The sequence below is a fragment of the Equus quagga genome, chromosome 4 (assembly GCF_021613505.1).
Source record: "Equus quagga isolate Etosha38 chromosome 4, UCLA_HA_Equagga_1.0, whole genome shotgun sequence".
Classification (NCBI taxonomy): domain Eukaryota; kingdom Metazoa; phylum Chordata; class Mammalia; order Perissodactyla; family Equidae; genus Equus; species Equus quagga.
This window is the reverse complement of record NC_060270.1, coordinates 11,205,445-11,227,658: the sequence shown is the minus strand read 5'-3', so window position 1 is coordinate 11,227,658 and position 22,214 is coordinate 11,205,445. Positions and strand designations below refer to the sequence as shown.

Below are 22,214 nucleotides of genomic sequence, written 5' to 3'. Positions count from 1 at the left end.
CGGCGGGCGCTGTCGTTGACAGCCGCGGCGGCCGGTGCTGCTTGTGGCGGCGGCGGCGGCGGCGGCTGCTCCAGACACCGGCGGCGGCGGCGGCGGCGACGGCGACCCCGCGGCGGCGCGGAGATGTGGCCCCTGGTGCTGCTGCTGCTGCTGGGCTCGGCGTGCTGCGGTGAGTGGCCCCTGCTCCCGGCTCTGCGCCCTGGGCTCCCCGCCCCCGCGGGCGTGTGGGCTGCGCCCCGCTGGCCCCGCGGCGCCTGGAGCGGGTGGCGGGGCGCGGACCCGGGAGGGCCCCGCGGTCAGTCGGGCGCCCCCTTCCTCCCCTTCCCTCCTCTTCCTCGTCCCCTTGCGTGAGAGCGGGGCTCATCTCCTTCCCCCGCTGTCCACCTCCGGATGCACACCCCGAGGAAGACTCCAAACCGTGCACCTTCCGCAACAATTCAGTGTAGACAGAGAGGGCGCGATCGGAGGCGAGGGGCTGACAGCTGTTAGGATCCCTCCTTTTTCGCACCCCTCTCCCTCCTCAGTGCTTAACCGCTGTCGGCGATGAAGGAGGGAGAGTGGGAGGGCCCGGCCTCTTGAGATGGAAGTGCGTATTTTGGCGAAGTCTGCAAGACGGGGTTTCTCCTATTTGCCCTCCTACATGAACGGAGGAGTTAAGGGGACATAAAGGACCCTATTAAGTAAGTTTCATTTCCAACCCAGCATTTAATCAGAAGAATCTTCTGGCCATCTTTTTTTTCTAAACCTAGAAATAAGCTTCCTTATTCTTACCCACTTTTTTTCTCGCTACCCCCACGCCCCATCAACCACTTTGATATAGTCCAAATTTCACGTTCACATTTTCCCACTTTATTTGGGGGAACCGTTTTAAAAGTAATCCGGATTTCTGTTGAAGTATAAAGACAGTACCCTCTAGTCCAGATTTGCGTCAGAGTAGCGTTTAGCGTCTTTTGACGCCAAGGGCGTCTTGGCCCCCCAGCTTTTGGAATCCATTTCTCTTTTTTAAAACGTGTGCTTCGTCTGTAAAAATTGAGGAAGGAATAGGAGTTTCCGTGGCTCTGCAGTGCCTGTCACCCTTCACATCTGTGGAGCCTTTTGTGAACTTTTTGTAAGATTCAGAATTGTTTGAGTAACAGTAGCAAGCGATTGTTACGTTGAATTCTAGAAGGTGAAATTTATTTACATTTTAAACTGGTTGCTAGCCTCGCTGTGCCTTCATAGAGGCTTGTGACTTCAAGCTTTTTCCAAGATGCCCTTAAGTCCCTGCTTCTCACTTTCCCTGCTCTCTGAAACATCCTGGGGTGTTGGAGCTGTTAATTTCAATATCTCTATTATCTAAAGGGTTGCTATTGATAAGGTAGTGTTTCGTGTCATCGTCATTAATGGCTTGTTGCCATTACTATCAATATAGCTAAAATAATACTGCTTTCAGAAATCTGTTGTATAATCAGACAGCCTTCATTTTGAACCAGATTATAAATTTGTAGTAAAATATCTCTTATTCGGATGGTTAGTGTCAAAGCTAGTCTGAAGAGTAAAAAAGTGTAAATCATGTACTGTTTTAAAAATAAGGGTCCTGTTTTCAAGTAGATTAGAAAGAATTGCTGGAATGGTACTTTTGGGACTAGGAATTCTGGTAGGCCTCCTTTAGTAATAGTTAAGATTACATATAATTAACACTCATTTACATACAATTTTTAATGTGCTGAAGTCCCTACAGAGTCATAGAATTCAGACTTTATGGTATTTTATTATACTTGGTTAATAATAACCTAAAAAAAAAGAGAATAGACGCATTATGCATTTGAGTTCTGAGTGTTGAATATAAAACATTAAGTGAGTTTGTCATAAGATATAATGGACTTTTTGTGTGTTTTTAATGTGTAGTTTTAGAAGGACATGTATAAACAGATGTTCATAGCCTCAGAACACAAATAGTCGTAACCCAGGGTATTTGGGGGACTGATTTTGGGGTCTAGAATGAGAAAGGGAGTCGCGGACTTGCATGTGTGCACCGGTTAGACTGCTTTCAGTTTCAGTTACAGACGGCTGATAATCAAGGTAGCCAGTTTCCCGTAAGCTACCACCATTTCAGTTGGCCTTTGTGGTAAAAGGAGTTATCTAAATGCCTTTCGTCAGGGAAACTGCAACCCCCATCCCCCCACCCCCATCCCCCGTGTATCGGTTTACAAGATGCGGAATGAATTACTGTGTTCCTTTCCTCCCTCCCCCTCTATGTCCAATTATAATTGTTTCAAAGCACATCAGCAGTTTCTGTAGTATTCACTAACTGGAAATAAAACCTCACTCAATGATAGTGATATGAACTTTTTCAGTGGTTGAATGATTTTTCTTTGTTCAAAGTGAGTTTTTGAAATCAAGGGTAAACATGATTAAATTAAAAAACATTTTTATTGTCTTAAGTCTAGTAGTAATTTGGCTTGCTTGGACGAAAATGTTTTCTTTTCTCCTAAAGAATATATCCCTTTTAAACACAAGTTGCCATTTTAGGAAAGTAAATGCCTGTTTAGAAATACTTATTTATGGGGCCGCCCCAGCAGTCTAGAGACGGCGTGGTAAAGCATTACACTAAATGCTGCCATTAGGACACTTGCTCATGCTGTCATCTGTATTTTGGCAGATGTTTTATCTTTGCCACTGAGTTGTTAATGGAGATTTGAAAGGCCAGGTTCTAAAGATGAAAAATAGGTGTTTTTCCCCAAATTGATAAATATTCTAAATCCAAAATAATCACTCGTATTATTAAAACTAAGTTGGCATTCCTTATTGTTAACTCAACGATAGCTACTATAGGCATTGTTTTTAACATATCAGTGTTCTTTTTTTGTGACATAATTTTCATGTAACAATTTTGCCCATCTTTTAGGTTTTTGCTCTCATAGCTTTTTATACAAGATAAAAATTTCTGTATTTTTCTATCTTGTGTCTCAGCCTAAGAGAATGTGCTCTTGGTTTGTCATAAAACTACTTTCACTTTGTGTACTGGTGCAGGCATTTCTTCTACGTTAAAAAAAAAAAAAAAACAAAAACCCCGAAAACCCAAGAATAATAGTATAGGTTCAGTTTTGCTAAACTCATTGTAGTAGTCAGAGCACCCAGGAAATTTGATTCTGATATACCCAGACTAAAACAAGGACCTGGATTTCCCCTCTTTGTGGTTAGGTGGAGTTAAAACAGGAATCAAAAGCTACACCCTTCTCTGAATAATTCATTCCATATCCATGGAGCAGTTGTGGAAGACTCAGAATCTGCTCAACCCCAGGGTTTGAGATTTAGATTAGGAGAATAAGTGTGTGTATTTGAATACATGTCACACTTAAGGGTCAAAAGGCAAGGTAAGAGATCTGGCAAGTGCAGGGTCCGTCAAAATTGCTTTTTCTGTTTCAAGCCAGTATGAGCCCAGAGCTATGCTCTAAGCACTTTGCAAGACCCCCTTGCACATACAAATTTCAGACTGTATGCTTCTTAATAACTGAAGATGTAGTTTATAGACAATAGGGATTTTTCGTCTTTAGCCCTCGGTGGTCCTTAATATATTTTAAGTGCTTGGTAAGGCCATAATTGGGTGTTACTGACTTTAAACTGCCCCCTGTAATTCTAGGTGGACCACTTCCATTCTTATAAGGCCACTTTTAAATCTAGTGAGGGGATTACTTTGAGTCAAACTCAGCAACTTGTGAACACACCCCTCTGTACCTCAGAACGTATCTGGTCTCTATTGAGGAGAGATCTGACTAAATACTCGTTTTTGTCCCTAATTCCAAGCCGATTCAGTTTGAAACTCTGGTTCCTACGAGGGGCTAGATCAGATGGCAAAAACTGGTAGGATTCACTTCTGGCAGGTATCTTTACTCCATTTCCCTTAGTGACTGCTGGGGCTTCTCTCCCCATTCCTGAACATCCATTCCAAGCAGATAATTAACTTCCTACTCTACTGTGAAAAATAGTGATGTGTGGTGTGGATTCTCTCAACTTGCCTCCTACCATTACTAAACTTATCTATAATATCTTAAGCAACCTTCCTCTCATGCTCCTCCTTCACCTAGTTTCAGAAGGATGACTATTCACCTTTCCAAGGAAAGGACCACTTGTCTACAGCTCGATCACTTCCACCATTTTGGAGATCTGCCCAGTTAGCTTAATTCTTCAGTCTTGTATCTTGGATTTTTTTCCCTCTCATTTGGCTCCTTCACCTTAGCCTGCAGATGTGCTCAAGTTTTACCCCATATTAAAAAGAAACAAACAAGAAGAACCAAAAAACCTTGCCCTTGTCCCTGCCTCCACACTCCTTCCATTCTTGCCTTCTCCCTCTGCTTTCTTACACTGCTGCATTTATTGAAGAGAATCACTGAGTCTTCTTTCTCCCTTTCACTTCCCAAGTACCATCACTTGTGGGACTGCTGATTCTACTAGTCTATTGACGTTGCTGCAGATAAAGAAGCTAATGACGTAATTTTCAATCTAGAGGCTGTTTGTCCTCATTCCACTTACCATCTATTTTGTCCATATTAAGAGCCTTCCTTGGTGTCTGCGGTGGTGTTCTTTGCTGCCTCACCTACTTCTCTCACTTCTTTTTCTGGCTTCTTTGGTTTATTCCTCTTTAACTGTTTGATCCGTAAATATTGATGTTCCCCAACATTTTACTCTCTGGTACCTGCTGTGTGTGCTTTGCAAGAACTCTCTGAGCAATCTTGTTTATGCTCATGATTTCAGCGACCAGCTATCTTCTTGGTGATTCCCAAGTCTTTGTAGCTCCAATCTTTCTTCTTAAATCCAGATCCATATATCCTAGAATCTACTGGATATCTCCATTTTATTGGATCACATGTACTTTAATACTCAGCCTATTAAATATTGAAGGAATATTCTCCCCTAAATCTCTTTTCTCTGTAGTTAATCCACGATGTAACTGGTTACACATACTGCTTTAACTGATAATTTTAATGTTTCTCCCTTACCTCCACATCTGACTTATGTTGATTTTACTTCTTTGTTTTTCACTGTAATGTTTTGGCCTTCTCTCTTCTTTGCCTAGAAAGCCCTTCCTTTCCATAACATCCCTGCTCATTCTTCAAGACCCAGTTTAAACATCACTCTCTTGGAAGATCATTCTTAGACACATTCCTGTAATTTTTAAGGAACTCCTCCATCCAACCTGCAACTGACATCATTGAGAGTTTCCATTAAATTATGTAGCTTCATGATTCCATTAGCTGGTCTATGGACATGAGAAGCAGTGGAAGATTCTCTTGAAATATAGAAGAAGAGTGAATCCTCTCCGATATGACTTTTAGCTTTTTCTTTCTTGGGATTCATACTTTAAATTTTTTGCATTTATAAGGAATGTATTGAGTCCTGGTTGGTGGACCCTGAGTCAGGTCCATAGGATACCAAATGAAGATATTATCCTTGCTTTTCCACCTTTTGAGCCTAATGGAGAGAGATCAGTTAAGTAAAATAGTATTTACAAGATTCAATAGGAAGTACAGCAACAACACTGGAAGGGGGCGTGATGGGAGCAATAAGGAGCAGGTGAGTACCATTGAGGAGAGGTAGAGAAGGGTACAGAATTGAGCATCTCAGCTGTGCTTTAGCAGAAAGAGCCAAAGTCAGCAAACTATAGCTGCCCTGTATTCAGCATTGCTATGTGTGTGAAAGGCACTGCACTAAGAGCTTCATGGTCTTACCTTATTAAATCTTAACAAAATCTCTATGAGGTCTATACTATCACTACTCACATTTTATAGATGAGGAAACTGATGTTCAGAGGTTGAGTAACTTGTCTAAGGTTGTATCTCTAGGAAGTGCTGTCTCGAGCCAAAGTCTGACTCCAAAATGTGTGCTGTTACCTCTGCACCCAGTGAAGGGTATGAGTCTCTTTAGGCTAGGGGAGCAGCATATGCAAAGGCATGGAGATGAGAGTGCACGTGCATATTCATGGATTGCAGCAAGGTCATTATGATTGGAGCTTAGTTTGGAAATGAAGGAGTACAGGAGGCGGAGCTGGACAGGATCTTGAAGGACCTAGTTTGTGTTCCATGCTGATGCACTTAGAATTTAGCCTAAAAGGGGGAGAGGGTGTTGTTACAGTATATTAGGCAAAAGAGTGCACATTTGCATTTAGAGCAGCTATTTTGGGAACTGTGGAAAATACACTGGGGCTGAGATAGGGAAACGTTGAGGTTGGAGGCAGGGAGCTGGTTAGGAGGGTATGGCTGTAGTTCAAGGGAGAATTGATGAATGTCTAGTTCATTCATACAACAGACATTGGATTTAGGAACTATTAAATAGGTTAAGCCTACCAAGACTTCTCCGTGGCTAAGGAGAAGGGGGAATCCAGCATGATTCCTAGGTCCAGGTCTGGTTGACTGGTAAATAATAGAGAACGCTTTAGGTAGCTGAGGTTTTGGGAGGAGGGTAGGGAGTAGGTAAATAAGATTTTGGATCTGTTGACTGTGAAGTAACAGTGGTACATCCAAGTACAAATACACAGCAGACAGGTGGTTTTCCAAGGTCTGCAGTTAAGGAGAAAGGTGGGGCCTGGTTAAATAAGATGTGTGTAGGTAGTTAAAACCACGGAGTAGGGAGAAGCCTGGGTGGAAGGGCAGTGCTGGATAGGAAGGCCTTAGGAACACTAATCTTTATTGTGAGTCAAGGAATAGATTTCAATAAAGGAAAGAGAGCTGAGATGGGGTGGACAAAGCAGTAGGATGAAGTTCAGAATCAAGAGACATCACAGAGGCCAAGGGACAAGAGCAAGAAAGGAGCTGCCCACTGGCTCGAGGACTGTAGAGAAGTCAACACAGAAAGCGAACCGTGCACGTATGAGTTTTCACAAGGGATTGCTGGTGACTTTGGCAAGAGCTGTTGTAGTGAAAAAAGGAGAGTTGGGGACGTGGAGGTCGGGTGGCAGAGATTTAAGAGGTGAATAGGAGGTGAAGAAATGCATTTAGATTATTATTTTAGGATGCTAGGGAAGAGAGAGGTGAGTATGAGGGATTAAGAAGTTGGCTAGTATTCAAGCATTTTTTTAAAATGTAAAAGAAAATTAAAAACGTGTAAATGGAATAGAGGGCTATAGGAGGCTGGTAATCAACTAGAGAAAGGCCTTGAGGAGATGGACGGTTGTGGAGGCAGAAATGGAAACGAGTTCTTAGGTGAAGGGGTTCGTTTCTGAAGAGGAGGCTGTGGGGGGAAAAGAGGTGTAGAGAGTTGGGGTTGCAGGTAAATGTATAGGTGGGACTATTGGAAGCTTCTGGCTTCTCATCTGAAGGAGTCACTTTGCATTAATAAATGGACAGAGGGCTCCTTTGGAGAGTACAGGGTTTGGTCTTGCAAAAGGAGAGTGATTTAAGAATTGTTACAAAGGAGAGAAATTTTACGTGGAACATGTAAGAAAGATGAAAGATCCAAGGCCCAGATGGGTGAGGACTGTGACGATCTTCTTTTGTCCCTGTAGTAGCAACACAGACTTTCTTAGAAGTCTGTGAGATGGATTGCTCTCCTGCCCATCCGTAGCACTTTGTTCACACAGGAAGGATGGCGCTTATGACCTTGGGTTATACAAAGTACATAACGTTCCCCCAAGACAGAATTAAAAGCTTCTAAAAGATAATTCCTGCATTTTTTTCATCGTTGTATCCCCACATCCTATCACACTGGTTCAGTTAGATAATTCTCAATAAATGCTTGTTGCATTTTTAAATTTCTGAGCTGGACTTGTATTCTGTGACTATAATGCATTGAGCCTTCTTTGCAACATAGTAGCTGTTTTCAGGACTGTGATATGAGATGGTTTGGGTTGGTAGTCCGTATTCACAGAGGTTGTAAGGTCCAATATTTTTGGTATTTGTTATAAAATAATTTTCTCATTTTGTTTGTTAATTTATCTGTAACTCTGGAATCACTGATGGTTATATTTATCTGTTTCTATCTGATTTAGACTCCTATAGGCATATCTTGATTATTCAGACTTTCCTCATTCATGTTAATTATCTGTGTTCCTTTATTTACTCTCTATATTTTAAATCTTTCCTTCACTTTGCTGTTTCATCAGAAGGCAGTAGGCAAAAGAGAGAAAATGCAAATCAGATAATTTTACTAAATCGTTCTTTAATAAATGTTTATAGAGGATGAAGTTGTAGTTAACAGCTGGTGGAGTGACATTTTTGGACTACCCTTATTTATTAATTATTAGTGCAAGGGTTATTCAAGTTATGGTTTATCCAGGTCAATTTTACTTTGGATTTTATTGACAGCATTTATTCTACTTAAATTGCTTCAGCTATAAATTTTTTTATTACAACAATTATTGCAGTACAATTAGTGCTTTCTGTATTCTTTAGAAAAAATTCCTTCTCTAAATGTAAGTTATGAAATTGTAGTGTTTGCCGACCATTTCTTACTTACCTAGAGCCTTCTAAAAAAGTTCGCGAAAATAACTGAACTCTTCACTTATATTTCTTTTATTAAAGGATAATTTTTAGAAGATACAATTTTGACTCAAATATAAAATGAACATGTGTCAAAGATTTTATTTCATACATTAATTAATGAGCAAACCAGGAAGATGGTGAAACCGTCTTGGTTTTAAAAGAAAATTGGAAGAACAGACACCTTTATAGGCAACCAGAAATGCTGAAAGGGATTTGCTAATAGATGCAAAATTGGTCAATGTCCTGGGGGCAGTAAAATGTAATTTTTTGAAATCCTCTCTTCCACTAGGTGGAAATCAATTGCAGAACAAAGCTTATTTGTATCTCTATGGACACGAATCATTTGCATTATCATCAGTTTTCTACAACTTACAAAATTGTGAAAGAGCACAGTCAAACACAGCGAAAGGCACAAGGCCCTGTAGAATCAGATATTCCCAAAGGATCTGTCAGACAATGCCCAGCATGCCACTGAAACGACACCTGGTAATCTTTTTGTCCATTTCATCATCACTCACCATAGTTTCTGACACTTTCCTTCCTTTCTAATCCTAACATCATAGCCACTTTCTTCTCTCCTTGTTGTACACTATAGTCTTCTTCTCAGTGCTTCTTTCTCGGGGGAAATAGTTCACGATGTGCAGGTTTTGAAGAATGCAGTTGGAAATCCAGGTTTGCCTGGAGCTTTCTAATATTGGAGTGGCTAGAAATGTAGAGAACTGGGAAGACATAAGCTGTGGATGCCCCCAAGGTGGGTTCAGACTGAAAATTACTGGAAATATAGCAATAGACCTGCCAGTCAGAGAAGGTCCCGATCATTACATGAAAATGCCACACTGCCTAGTTTTTGTAGTATCATCCTCCATATTTACAGCACAGGGGACCTTGCCAATGTACTTTCTCCTTTGGTGCTCACCACAATTCTGTGAGGTAGCCCACTGTTTGTTTTTGACCTCTTCCTTACAGCAAGGAAACCAAGGCTTAGAAAAGTTAAGTGACTTGCTTAAGGTCGCATACTGAAAAGTGACAGAGATGGGATTTGTACTCAGGCTTTCTGAACGTTGTTCAGTTCATATTCCACTCTGCATCCTAGCATTCAATTCAGTGGGCATTTATGGAAGAATACTAGTGTTCCTAGAATAATAACATCCTATGCCCCTGCTTTTTATTCCCAGTTTATATGGAAAGAAAAAAGCTTAAGGATGAACTATTAAAGTTGATATTTTATTTATATTTGTTAATGATTGGCTTTTTGAGAGAAAAGCCAACTACTTAGAGAAAAGAATATGGAAGACAACTACAGTTTCTCCACATTCTTGCGTGTTTCAGATGAAAGAGGAATCGTTGCCTTTGCTTTCCCTTTCTCTCTCTTATAAGGTAACGACTGGTAGTTTATTCTATTGAGAAGAGTTGACAGAATATATCCCACTCATTAGCAGTATCTGCTCTTGGTTTCAACTAGCTTTTTAGCTTTATTTTGAGCAGCTTATGATTTCTAGAAGGAGGAGTACCTGTAATATACATTTGGAAATTTTTATTTGTGGTTTCAATGAAATATAGGGGTGGGAAAATGCCTTTCAATTGTGTATAATCCTTTATAATACTTGCATACACATGTCTGTTGCTGTCTGTATTTTGCAATGAGGAAATAGCCACAGAGAATTTTTTCTCCTTAGCATTCTAAGACTAGTGGAAAGATGTGATATGATTTATCCAATTTACTTTTTATATTAAAGTACAGTAGAGTCTGCCACTTTTTTGAGAAGTGCAACATAAGGATAGAGATAAACTTCATATCAGTTTTGCAAGTTGTATTTGGAGGAAGTGTATAGAAGTTGAGACTGAATATAATATTTGGTTAGATTTTCTGCTCAAAATTTTCCCATGGTAAGGGCAGTATTTTTCTACATATATCCGTAGGCAGTAAAGATTACTTCAAAGCTTCCAAAGTCAGACACTACACCTGCATGTTCCAACATGGTTGCTGAATTTATTTCCAAGACACATGGTAATGTATACTTTGTATTACTCAGAAGTAATAAGGAAAATTTATAGTGTTGCCTACCAGCTATGCATAGTGATATTAAAATAATTTGTTTCCTTTTTTTTATCTTGCCCATCTTCTCTACAGCTGCACTGCTTTCTTGAGTGAACAACTGAAGCATTATTCTTTATCTTAAGGGTTTGTAACATACCTATGATCTTACAAAATTCTACAACAAAATGAATTTTCTTTATTTTTCTTTTCCAGGTTCAGCTCAGCTAATATTTAACGTTATCAAGTCTGTAGAATACACCGTTTGCAATAAAACTGTCATCATCCCATGCTTCGTTACTAATGTGAAGGCGACAAACATTAGTGATATGTTTGTAAAGTGGAAATTTAAAGGAAAAGACATTTTCATCTATGATGGACAAAATCAAAATCAAATGTCCCCTTCCAGCAAAGGCTTTAAGAGCGCAGAAATCACACCCTCAGAGTTACTAAAGGGCGTTGCATCTCTGAAGATGGATAAGAGTGATGCCTGTGTAGGAAACTACACCTGTGAAGTAACAGAATTAAGCAGAGAAGGCGAAACCATCATAGAACTAAAATATCGTGTCGGTAAGACTTCTATAATAGCTTTTCTTTTATTTTTCCTGCAGCAACCCGATCCTATTAGAAAGGGGGTAAAATGGGACTAGGAACTCCTTTGAATCAAAAAGCAGGCTATTAATAATAAAGGTTGATGTAATGTTTAGCAGCTTTAAGATCATGAGTTTTATCTTACTTGCTCTTCTACTTTTCACAGTGAAACTCCTTTTCTGTTTGCTCATTTGCATACTGTGTAGTTCTCAGACTTTTGGTCTGAGGACTGTTTTACTGGGGTGAGCGGTCCTGGGGTCATCTACTCTGCCCTTCTCTTTGCTGCCATCAAAAGTACTTTCTTTCACGTGATTAATTTTCTGGCTTCTTTCCAATTATTGTCTTTTTTTTTTTTTTTAACCTTACACTTTGATCAAGGGTTGACAAATCCCAACTATGCTCCGTCTGGAAAGAATGGATTAGAAGGAGAATCAGGAGGTTAAAAATCACTTATCCTGGTTGATTCCTTGAGGTTTCCTGTGCTTAGTCTTGCTTTACTGTTCTTTTCTTTGGCCAAGATGTGGGAGAGCTAGGGATCTGATTTGATTTGTTTGAATTCACCTTGGCTATAGCACCGTGATTCTGCACTTTCCTCACAAACTTGGCTTGATGAGTTGTATAAAGTAGTAAAGTTAGCTCAAGTCAACAGTGTGTTTTCTTTTCTCTTCCTTGCTGTGCCAGTCGATGTCTTCAACCACATATAAGTGCATTCTGACTCTCTATTTTGAAAGCCCTGTTTAGAATCACTAGACATATTACTGATCTCAAGATTAGACCATACCTTGAGAATCTCTGCTTCAGATGAGACTAGAACAGTTCAGTTGGATCAACTATTTGCCTTCTACTCTTCTAGTGTTTACTGCTTTAAGATGTCTGTTACCAGATTGGGAATGGGGTGTTTAGTTTGATGGAGTATCTTGACGTTGCTCAGAATTAGGACTCAGGAGATCTGCGTTCTTTCCCTATTCTGCAACTTAACTATTTACTTATATGATCTTGAGAAGTTGCTTCACTGAGTCCAAGTTGCCTCATCTCTAAAATGGCATGAAAATAGATCCCTGCTTTTATGTTTGCTATAGTCTAACGAGCATCAAATGAGATCCCTCATGTACAAGTTCTTTGTAAACCAAAGTGTTTTGCAAACATTAGTTGTGTTCCTGGGATGTTTGCTTTATGAAATGAGACATCTGTTCTTGAAGCTGGCCCGCAGTGTTGTGAGAGGGATTTTAGCGCACTGAGGAGGGGGCAGGAGATGGCTTAGACAAGGCTAGCAGAGTTTGGAAGGCTTTTCTGCTCAGAAATCTCTCTTCCATTGTAACTATTATTTATTTGATGTTAATGTGGGCTTAAGGAGCTTTTTTTAATGTATGCCTTTCAGCGCTGGTCTGATCATTCAGTCATATGCCCTGTGACTGACTGGGACTGGATGATCTAATATCCAGTTGAAATTTTCCTGATAAAATGTACAGTTTCTGGGAAGAGAAAAACAAGACCTGGGGGAGCAGTCATTTTGGAATGTAGTAGAGATCACCGAAGGGTAAACTGGTAAGCTCAAGATACAAGACTTGAGAAGCCAGAAGACGGAATGAAGGTGATTGGGAAAGGAACACCAGTACCAGAGATGAAGGCAGAGTTTCTAATTTTATGGGCGGTAGTTTTACCATTCTTTGTTTTCAAGGTACCCTATAAAATATGAACTGTGCTTACTTTTGGGGCCGTTAAAATGAGAAGGAATTGTTTTGTTGTAAAGAACGTAGAAGATTCTACCAGAGGTCCTAGACATTAGGCTTCACACGTATTTTTTTGGAATAATTATAGATCACAGGAAGTTGCAAAGATAGAACAGAGAGGTACAATGTACTCTTCATCCAGTTTCCCCCGTGGTTACATCTTATGAAGTATAGTAAAATGTCAAAGCCAGCAGGTTTACAGTGGTACCGTGTGAGTATATTTCTGTCATTTTATCACGTGTATATTTCTGTAACTACCACTGCAATCAGGATATAGAACTATTCCATTAATACAAAGATCTTGCCCCTCTGTAACCCCTTTATGGTCATAGCCCTACTATCCCTAACCTGGCAAGCACTAATTCGTCCTCCATATCTGTAGTTTTGTCATTTCAACCCTGATATATAAATGGAATCCTCCACCCAAGTTGTGTGCATCAATAGTTCGTTCTCTCCTTTGTTCTTTTGGCTGAGTAGTAGTCCATGCATCGATATCTCACAGCTTGTTTAAGCGTTCACCTGTTGTAGGACATTTTGGTTGTTTCCAGTTTTTGGCTATTACAAGTGAAGCTGCCGTGAACAACCACATACAGGTTTTTATGTGGACATAGTCTTCATTTCTCTGAATAAATGCCCAGAAGGTCCATTACTGGGTTGTATGTAAGTATATGCTTAGTTTTTAAGGAAACTGCCAAACTGTTTTCCAGAGTGGTGGTTCCATTTTACACTCCCATCGGCAACATACGGGTGATCTAGCTTCCTCATGTCCTTGCCAGCATCTGGCGTTGTCACTATTTTGCATCCATTTTTTGACTGAACAAAAAAAGGAAAACCTCCTTTGCACAAAAAGGTTAATTGGGGCAGGACTCTTCTTGTGGAATGCAAATTTATTGTGATAATGATACTTACCCATCATGTGGACTTTGGGGATTTAGGTAATAGAAACCATTTCTACTATGTTGTGCTTTTTTGCAAATGCAGACATAAATGAGGAATAGAAATTGCTTAATAGAGAATTCCACTCAGTAGAAAGGGGAGTAATGGTGGCCATTCTTTGTGCCCTTTTTTGGAGCACTGAGACTGAATATGTGGAAATATTGTCTATGAGATAGCGTGGTGCCTGTGGATAGCACAGTACATGGAAGGAGCACAGGACTTGAATGTAGAAAGCTTTCTCTGGGCTTCACCATTTTCTAGTTTAAGAAACCTTGGGTAAGAAAATCAACCCATCTGGGCCTCAGTTTTTTCTCTGTAAACTGGGGATGCCATCTCCATCACAGGATTGTTTGAGATGTAAATAAGTTAATATCGCTCTTACTTAAACAAAGATTTATTGAGTGCCTACTGTATGCCGGGCATTGTGGATTCAGTGATGACTGAGACATGAACCCTGCTTTCAAGGAAGTGATGGCAGTACAAATGAGAAGAGTAAAATAACCTAACGTCTATTTGAGCACATGTCGGATACATTAAGTTCGTGTATCCTGTGATCTTTTCGAGAACGCTAGGAGATAGACACAGGTCTTACCATTTAACAGATGAGGAGCAAGAGAGATTTAGGGTACTTGTTCAAGGTCAGAATCATAGCCAGGATTTTAACCTAGATCCGTCTGTCTTCAAAACCCAGTATTTTTGCCATCATACTATATACGGTTTCTATGAAAACACCTTGTAAACAACCAAATACCAAATGTAAATAATAGTTATAAAATTTGTTATTAATATCTATCTTTATATTATTAATGATGCAAAAACTTAGAAGCTTACCATTTTACATTTCCCTATTAGGATTTTGTTTAAAAAGGTCAGTTCAAGTTCAGCAGAATTGCTATTTTCTGTCATTATCAGCATGATATACATTACGTTCATAATGTTGACGTGAAGGATTGCAAGATTCCTATATCAGTTTTCCAGTGCTGTGTAACAAATAACCACAAATGTAGCTGCTAAAACAACACCCAGGGGCCGGTCCCGTGGCCGAGTGGTTAAGTTCGCACGCTCCGCTGCGGTGGCCCAGGGTTCGGATCCTGGGCGTGGACATGGTACTGCTCGTCAGGCCACGTTGAGGTGGCGTCCCACATCCCACAGCTAGAAGGACGTGCAACTAAGATATACAACTGTCTACAGGGAGGTTTGGGGAGATAAAAGCAGAAAAAAAACAACCAACCAACCAACACCCATTTATTCACTCTCAGTTTTGTAGGTCTCAGTTCTGGTCAGTGTGACTGGATTCTCCACTCAAAGTCTTAGAAGGCTAAAATCAAGGCGTCGGCCAGGCTGCGTTCTCATGTGGAGTTCAGGGTCCTGTTCCCAGCTCACATGATTGTGGCAGAATGCAATTCCTGGTGATGGTAGGACTGAGGTCCCTGTTTCTCTGCTGGATGTCTGCTAGGGCTTCTCTCAGCTCCTAGAGGTTGCCCCCATTCCTTGCCGCACAGTCTCTTCCATAGTTAAAGCCAGCAAAGAAGATTCTTCCTCTTGTTGAATCCCTCTCACGTGTTGAATTTCTTTTGTCAGGAAGAACCTGGATTCTCCTAAGGATTCACTTGATTAGGTCAGCCCCCTCTCTCCCAAGGACAGTCACCCTTTGTTAAAGTCAACTGATTGGCGATCTTGATTACATCAGCATAATCCCTTTTGCCATATTACTCAATGTAATCATAGGAATGAAATCTGTCATATTCACAGTCCCACCCCTCCTTCAAGGAGAGGGGATTATAAAAGGCTGACTGCAGGGGTCAGGGATTTGCTGGGGGGAACCTTTGAATTCTGAGTTTGATTAAATAACTGAGGGCTGTAGCCTACCCAAGTCAATACATCAAAAAAGCCGTCACTATCCTGAAACATCATATAAAAATTTGGCTTGAATTTTAGTGTTGTAAATTTTATTGTGATCTTCTTTTGTTAGAAACTGGTGTTCTCTGTGTTTGTGAAGGTTTACCATGTATGTGTTTGAAGGAGGAGCACACAATTAATTGGAGTGACCTCTTCACTTTTTTGGCTTATCCCATTTTGCACACAGTGATAAAAGAAATTAAGTCCCTGTCTTTTGTAATACTTAGACTTGGGAGCAAAATTTACACACTCATCCGTAGACCACACCCTCTTAATATCATTTCTTTGCCTTTCCACCAATGAGAAGTTCATCTTCCTAGGAACCACTCTACCTGACCAGGAATTGGGGGAGAGTAATGTTGGCAGAGTTGTCAGCCATAGCTTGAGTGGAATAAGATTATGGATGCCCTTGGGTTATCTTTCTTAATCCTGAGGTGGAAAAATATTTGATGATGTTCTTACTCCATTTTAGGCTTATTTTCTTAGTGCCGTAGAAATTGAGAGTTGACAGATACCTTAGAGAAGTATCTTGTCCCCCTCTCCCCTTGGGGAACAAGAGTTGAGGTCATCTGACAGTACTACCATAGCAAATCAATAGCTTCACGGGCATATAGTGGTTTTGTATAAAGCATTGTTTTTTCCCCAGCGTCTCATTGTTCTTGAATGTCCAATTCATTGATCCTCAAACTCTTCCCACCGTAACAAGTTAGAAGTAACATATTCGTGTCAGTGGAAGGAGGTAAATTACAGCAGGGATCTGCGGCAGTGATTTTAAACTGAGAGAATCATGGACCTCCCACCCCCATCCACCCAGACACTTACCATGGAGAACATATTCAAATCTTGGGGTGGGAGCTGAGAGGGGAGAGCGTGTGCAGTTAGAGTAAACCGCCAGGTGATTCTGATAATCTCCAGTTCAGAATCACTTAGACATAAAATTTTTTGTTCTATAATCCCACCCTCTTTCTGTCATTGAACTCTCTCTTAAACTTATTATTTATGCATAGAAGCTTGGAGTCATCTGGTAGTCATCTAGCCTGTCTCACCAACTAATTCATGAATTATTTCTATCACACCCCGGGTAGTTGGTCATTCCAACTTTTTACCTAAAACACTTGACCTGATGAGACTCTTACTTCCTTAAGGATCTTGGTCTATTGTCAGGCAGTGCCAGTTCTTCCATCAGTCAAGCTAAAACTTGCATCCCCAAAATTTCTCACTCACTGGGAAGGCTGTTGTATTTCTCTCCCCGAGTTTATTCTTCTCTAAGGTAAAAATCCCCAGTTCTTTCAGCCGTTGCTCATGGTTTCAGGATCCCCATTCTAATCACCTTCCTTTGGAACGGTTCTGTGTTATGTCTCTAAATATGATGAGTAAAACTGAACTCAGGACTGCATTTGTGGGCCACTTCCACGGCCCACTACCACCCAGTTCCTGCAGTGACTTTCTGATAGGTCCTGCTTCTCTATAATCCATGCTCCACATGGCTGCCAAAGAAGATTTTCAGTGAGTCAGATCATTTGTCTTCCCTGTTTGAGGCTTTCCAATCACTTGTTGCTCTTACAATAAAATCCAAACTCTCTTAACAAGCTCTTAAGACCCAATGTGATCTTGCCCCAGCACACTCTTCCCATCTCATCTTGTCTCACTAAATTCTAGCCACAGTGGCTATCATTTGGTAGCTTGAGCTTGCTGTTCCTTTGGCATCTCTTCTTCCCTGTCTTCACATGACAGGCTTCTTCCCATCCAAGGCTCAGATCTAGCTCCTCTCCCCGGAGGCCTTTCTTTAGTACCCACAAGAGTCTGTTCTTCAGTCCTCCCCCTCCTCAAGCTCATGGCCCCACGTGCCTTGTTTACAGCTGGATGTCAAATACCTAGAAAAGTACACTACCCATGGTGAGCTTTCAATAAATGTTTGAGTAATAAGCAAAAAATGAGTGGTCAGACCAGGGTCACATGCACTTCTTATTTTCACTAGTAGATTTCCGTTAATATGTCCTAAGATTGTTGAAGATTGTTCTATTGTGTAGGGAGGGAGGCCAATGAAACATTTCATTGTCAGCTCATCTTGAATATGAGATCAGATGCTGACTGTGTTTTGAAGTAGAACCCACAGGATTTGCTGTCAGACCAGATATGGAGTGTGAGAGAAACCAAGCAGTCAAGGATGACTCCAAGGTTTTTGGCCTGAGCAACTGGAGAAATGGAGTCACCACTACGGAAATGGAGAAAGTCAAGAGGAGAGGTGGGGGAATTGGGGAAGGGGTATCAGTTTGGGACATGAAAATTTAAGATACTTAAGATCCTTAATTCACTGTGCCTCAGTTTCCACAGTGTAAGGAAGGGTTACTAATTCCTCATATAATAATTGTGAGGGTTTGAGGAGTTAATGTACACTACTCAAAACAAAATAGTAGAGAGAGTGGGGAGAGAAAAATAGAAGTTGATTGAGAATAGTCATTAGATCACAGAGCTTTTACCAAATCCTTTGGACATTAGATATGAAAACTTAAGTCTAATTCACAAAGGTTTTTCCTGGGAGGATTTTAGACTGAAGTGAAATGGGTTTTCTTTGGTACAGGAAGATGCTCGGTAATTCAGTTGGAAATTAAAGTATAGATTCAGAGTATCTGAAGACATCTCTGTCTTGGTAAAGATCTACAAACATGGGAGCATCAAAAACAAAAAAACCCATCTTCATTCACTCACTAAACTCTCTCATGGCTGTTGGAACCATCAAGAGCAAACCTACTGGGTCTACTGTGTATAGGGCAGAATGCTAGGTTCTGGAAAGCTACTGTGTCTAAGATAGAATTTATAATGTTGTTATATTCTGAGGATTAGCATGAACATTTTTACCTGAGTTTAATGTTATAAGCTTAACACAAGAAAGGCATGGCTAGCATTATGGTGTGAAAGCCCACAAGGTTCCTCAAGCGCTCATAGGAGAGGCAGAGCCCTGGAGGGTTTGAAAGGGTTGATCTCAGAGGAACACCAGTGCTTGCTACAGGCAGTATGCAGAAGTGTTCTTCCCATGGAAAGTCCCCCATGTTCAGGCACCGTTTGAAATGCTTGCATTTACTTCGCTTTATTGTTAGAGAAGGAATTTCATAGATAAAATTATGGTCTTTAGAGTTGATAAGATGCAATTAAACTTAATTTTTTTAAAGTTCTCAACAAATCTCACTTGATGTCTTAATATCACAGTTTCTTTTTTTTCCTGCTTTTTCTCCCCAAATCCCCCCAGCACATAGTTGTATATTTTATTTTATTCTTTTGAGAAGATTAGCCCTGAGCTAACATCTGCTGCCACTCCTCCTCTTTTTGCTGAGGAAGACTGGCCCTGAGCTAACATCTGTGCCCATCTTCCTCTACTTTCTACGTGGGATGCCTACCACAGCATGGCTTGCCAAGCGGTGCCATGTTCACACCTGGGATCTGAACCGGCGAGCCCGGGCCGCCTAAGTGGAACATTCGAACTTAACTGCTGTGCCACTGGGCTGGCCCCTAGTTGTATATTTTAGTTGTGTGTGCCTCTGGCTGTGGCATGTGGGATGCCACCTCAGCATGGCCTGATGAGCGATGCCATGTCCACGCCCAGGATCTGAACCAGTGAAACCGTGGGCCGCTGAAGCGGAGCTCGCAAACTTAACCACTCGGCCACAGGGCCGGCCCCTTGCAGTTTCTTTATATAGAATGTGTGGCTTTATTTTCACTGTCTAGGTAACGTGGCCCACTTAATAGAGCTTCTTTAATACCGAAAGCCGCTCTCTTACTTTGCATGTAAACAGTCGTTTGAAGCCTGATTATTCATGAGTATGTCTTCTGTTCCAGAGTAAGTTTGGGAAAAGATAGGGCTCGCACTGGTCTTGGTCTTAGTCACAGTAAGGCGAGGAGGGTACCCAGTTGTACACCTTCCTTACTTTCCTCCTCTGAGTCAGTCTTTACAGGAAGAATTCAAGGTAAATTCTTGGCGCGTTACACATACAGGTATTCACCGGAGGCGCACATTTCGATCGTTGTGGTTAATGTTTACGGGGTGCTCGCTAAGTGCCACGCCTTGTTTTAAGCAGCCCTTTACATGAATTGACTTTGTTAACGGTCACAGCAGGCCTTCACAGTGTGAGTACTGTGTTGCACAGTGTAACCGTTGTGGACTCCGAAGAACAGAGAGGTGTTAAGACTTTGTCCAGGGTCATAAAGATAGCAGATTAGAGTTGAGTTTGAACCCAGGCGGCGTGGCTGCAGAGCCTGGTTCGGCTCCTGTGCTGTGTCACCGCCTGTAAATCCTAGGTTAGGGACAAGGGGGTGAGAAACACGCAAATAACTGGTTTCTTGTGTTGTAAGTGAAGTTTGTTATGTAGTAAATTATATGTGTAACTTGTTATGTATTTAAGGCCACAACTTTAATTGATTATCTTCATTTTCCATCTACACAATAAGATATGTTGTTGACCATTCGCTGGCAGGACTTAAAGTGATTGTGGTAAATAGTAATTGTGATTTTTGTTTTCTTTCTTCCCAGTTTCGTGGTTTTCTCCAAAGGAAAATATCCTCATTGTTATTTTCCCAATTTTGGCTATACTTCTGTCCTGGGGACAGTTTGGTATCGTGAGTAAGTATTTATTTCTATTTTTCGTTTATGTTTTACTGATGAAATTGTTATTTCTGGGTGGCACTATTGGTGAAATTTTTTATTTAACTAAGTTGTATTATCAGTAAGTGTGATAATGTGATAAATAAGAATATACATACTCTGCTTGAAGTGTATATTGTCCCCCATAATTTGCTACGGTTCACTTTTAATTCCAAAGAGGTTTTTTTTTTTAACTTAAGATTGAATAGTGGGAATCCTGATAATAACAGTACCTTAAACTCGTGCTGATTTTGATGTTTCCAGAGCATTTGCACACATCATTCTCTTTGGTAAAGAGATGATCACAGCCTACATGAGTGTTAAGGTTGGAGGTTGTACTTTTGAGTATTAAGACTTTCCTCTCTTTAGTTTCCTAGTGTGAACTTCTCTGTATACAGGTGTTTGTTCTTGGAAAAGGCCAGTTGGAACCATGTTTTGCCATCCTCACTGTACGACTGTGCTGCTCTAGGCAGTGGGTACGGGAGAGTTGTGTTTTTTGGTCGTGTTTCGCTGTGATAATCGTGTGACCAAACTTCCTGGGACAAATCTTAATGCCGTATCAGATTTAGTATCAACAACATAGAATGATGGCTGCTAGGTAAAAGGTCACATGCGTTCTGGTTAATGTTTATGCTCAACCGTATTTCCATACCAGTTTGGTAGAGGAAATTTACTAAGTTAGTGAAGTTCTGAGGTGACAGTCTAAACTTTTAAACTTTCAGAATGTAAGATTTACTCCTTGTCTTTCTGTAGCACACTGAAATAGTCAGCCATTGAAGGTCAGTAAATGTTTACACAAGGCAAGGAGTAAATACTGCTGATTTCGTTTTATTTATTTCATTTTGCAACCTTTAAGAAAGTGAAAGCTAGTAGAATGTTGTAGTGGATTAGCCTATTGTATATTTCCTGAATTTTACTAAGAAGTTTTTAAGTCCTGTGTACCTAAAGCGATGTATAAAAATGGAAGGGCGATGACTGGTTATATATTTTGAGGGTTCTTCTCATTGTTTGGCACTTTGGAAATGCTTTGTGATTTCAGAGCTGTTCTCAACTTTTGTGTAAAAGGCAAGACAGGGCTAACAGTGACAACTGTCAAGGCGTTTCACAATTCTCACTTTCAAAACAGTGTCTAGAATTCTTGTAAGCTTTTCACATCACCAGAAGACTAGTCTAGCATCAAGACCTGGTCAGTCTTTCCTGATGTTAGGGGAAGCTTTTAACCCTATTGGCAGACCCAGGCTTTCAGGCCCGCCTCAAATGATTTAGGTAGGTCGTAGCATTTTTTTAAGAACATGAAATTATTTCACAGTAGTGTGAGTTGTTTCCAGTTGGATTGATTGCAGTTTGCTGATCATGGCATCATCATCAGTGACATTGACATTATTTTTAGTAAACTGAACCAGGAGTGAGTCTGTTCACCATCAGCCATGTTTTTGCAAAGTAAACTTTACAGGTTTTTTTCCAAATAATACATATCACTTTATTTTATTTTATTATTATTATTATTTTTTTTTGAGGAAGATCAGCCCTGAGCTAACTGCTGCCAATCCTCCTCTTTTTTCCTGAAGAAGACTGGCCCTGAGCTAACATGTGTGCCCATCTTCTTCTGCTTTATATGTGGGACGCCTACCACAGCGTGGTGTGCCAAGCGGGGCCATGTCCGCACCCGGGATCCGAACTGGCGAACCCTGGGCTGCCAAGAAGCGGAACGTGCGAACTTAACCGCTGCGCCACTGGGCCGGCCCCTACATATCACTTTAGAATATCTTATGTAATATAGGAACTTATAGAGAAAAAACAAAAACCATCTAGAGTCCCACAACCTAAGAATAAACTATTGGTATATTCTAGTGAAATTCCTGCTTCCCTTTCTTTCTTTTTCTATGTATCTTTGTTATCTTTCTTAAAAAAAGAAAAACCGTAAATGGACT

The 22,214-nt window shown here is 40.7% G+C and overlaps 1 protein-coding gene across 4 annotated transcripts in view; it reads left to right on the top strand.

The window, feature by feature from the left end:
• The first annotated feature begins 7 nt into the window (after window positions 1-7).
• The window catches only part of CD47 (CD47 molecule), a 43,694-nt gene continuing 21,487 nt past the window's right edge, over window positions 8-22,214 (top strand). For 3 of the 4 annotated variants that reach the window (XM_046658097.1, XM_046658096.1, XM_046658095.1), the window contains exons 1-3: window positions 8-169; window positions 10,708-11,061; window positions 20,173-20,262. In XM_046658097.1, the coding sequence (XP_046514053.1) occupies window positions 124-169; window positions 10,708-11,061; window positions 20,173-20,262 (490 nt within the window). In that variant the 5' untranslated portion in view covers window positions 8-123. Of the gene's footprint in view, window positions 170-8,745; window positions 8,943-10,707; window positions 11,062-20,172; window positions 20,263-22,214 lie in introns of all 4 variants that reach the window. The other variant, XM_046658098.1, reaches the window with a different exon arrangement.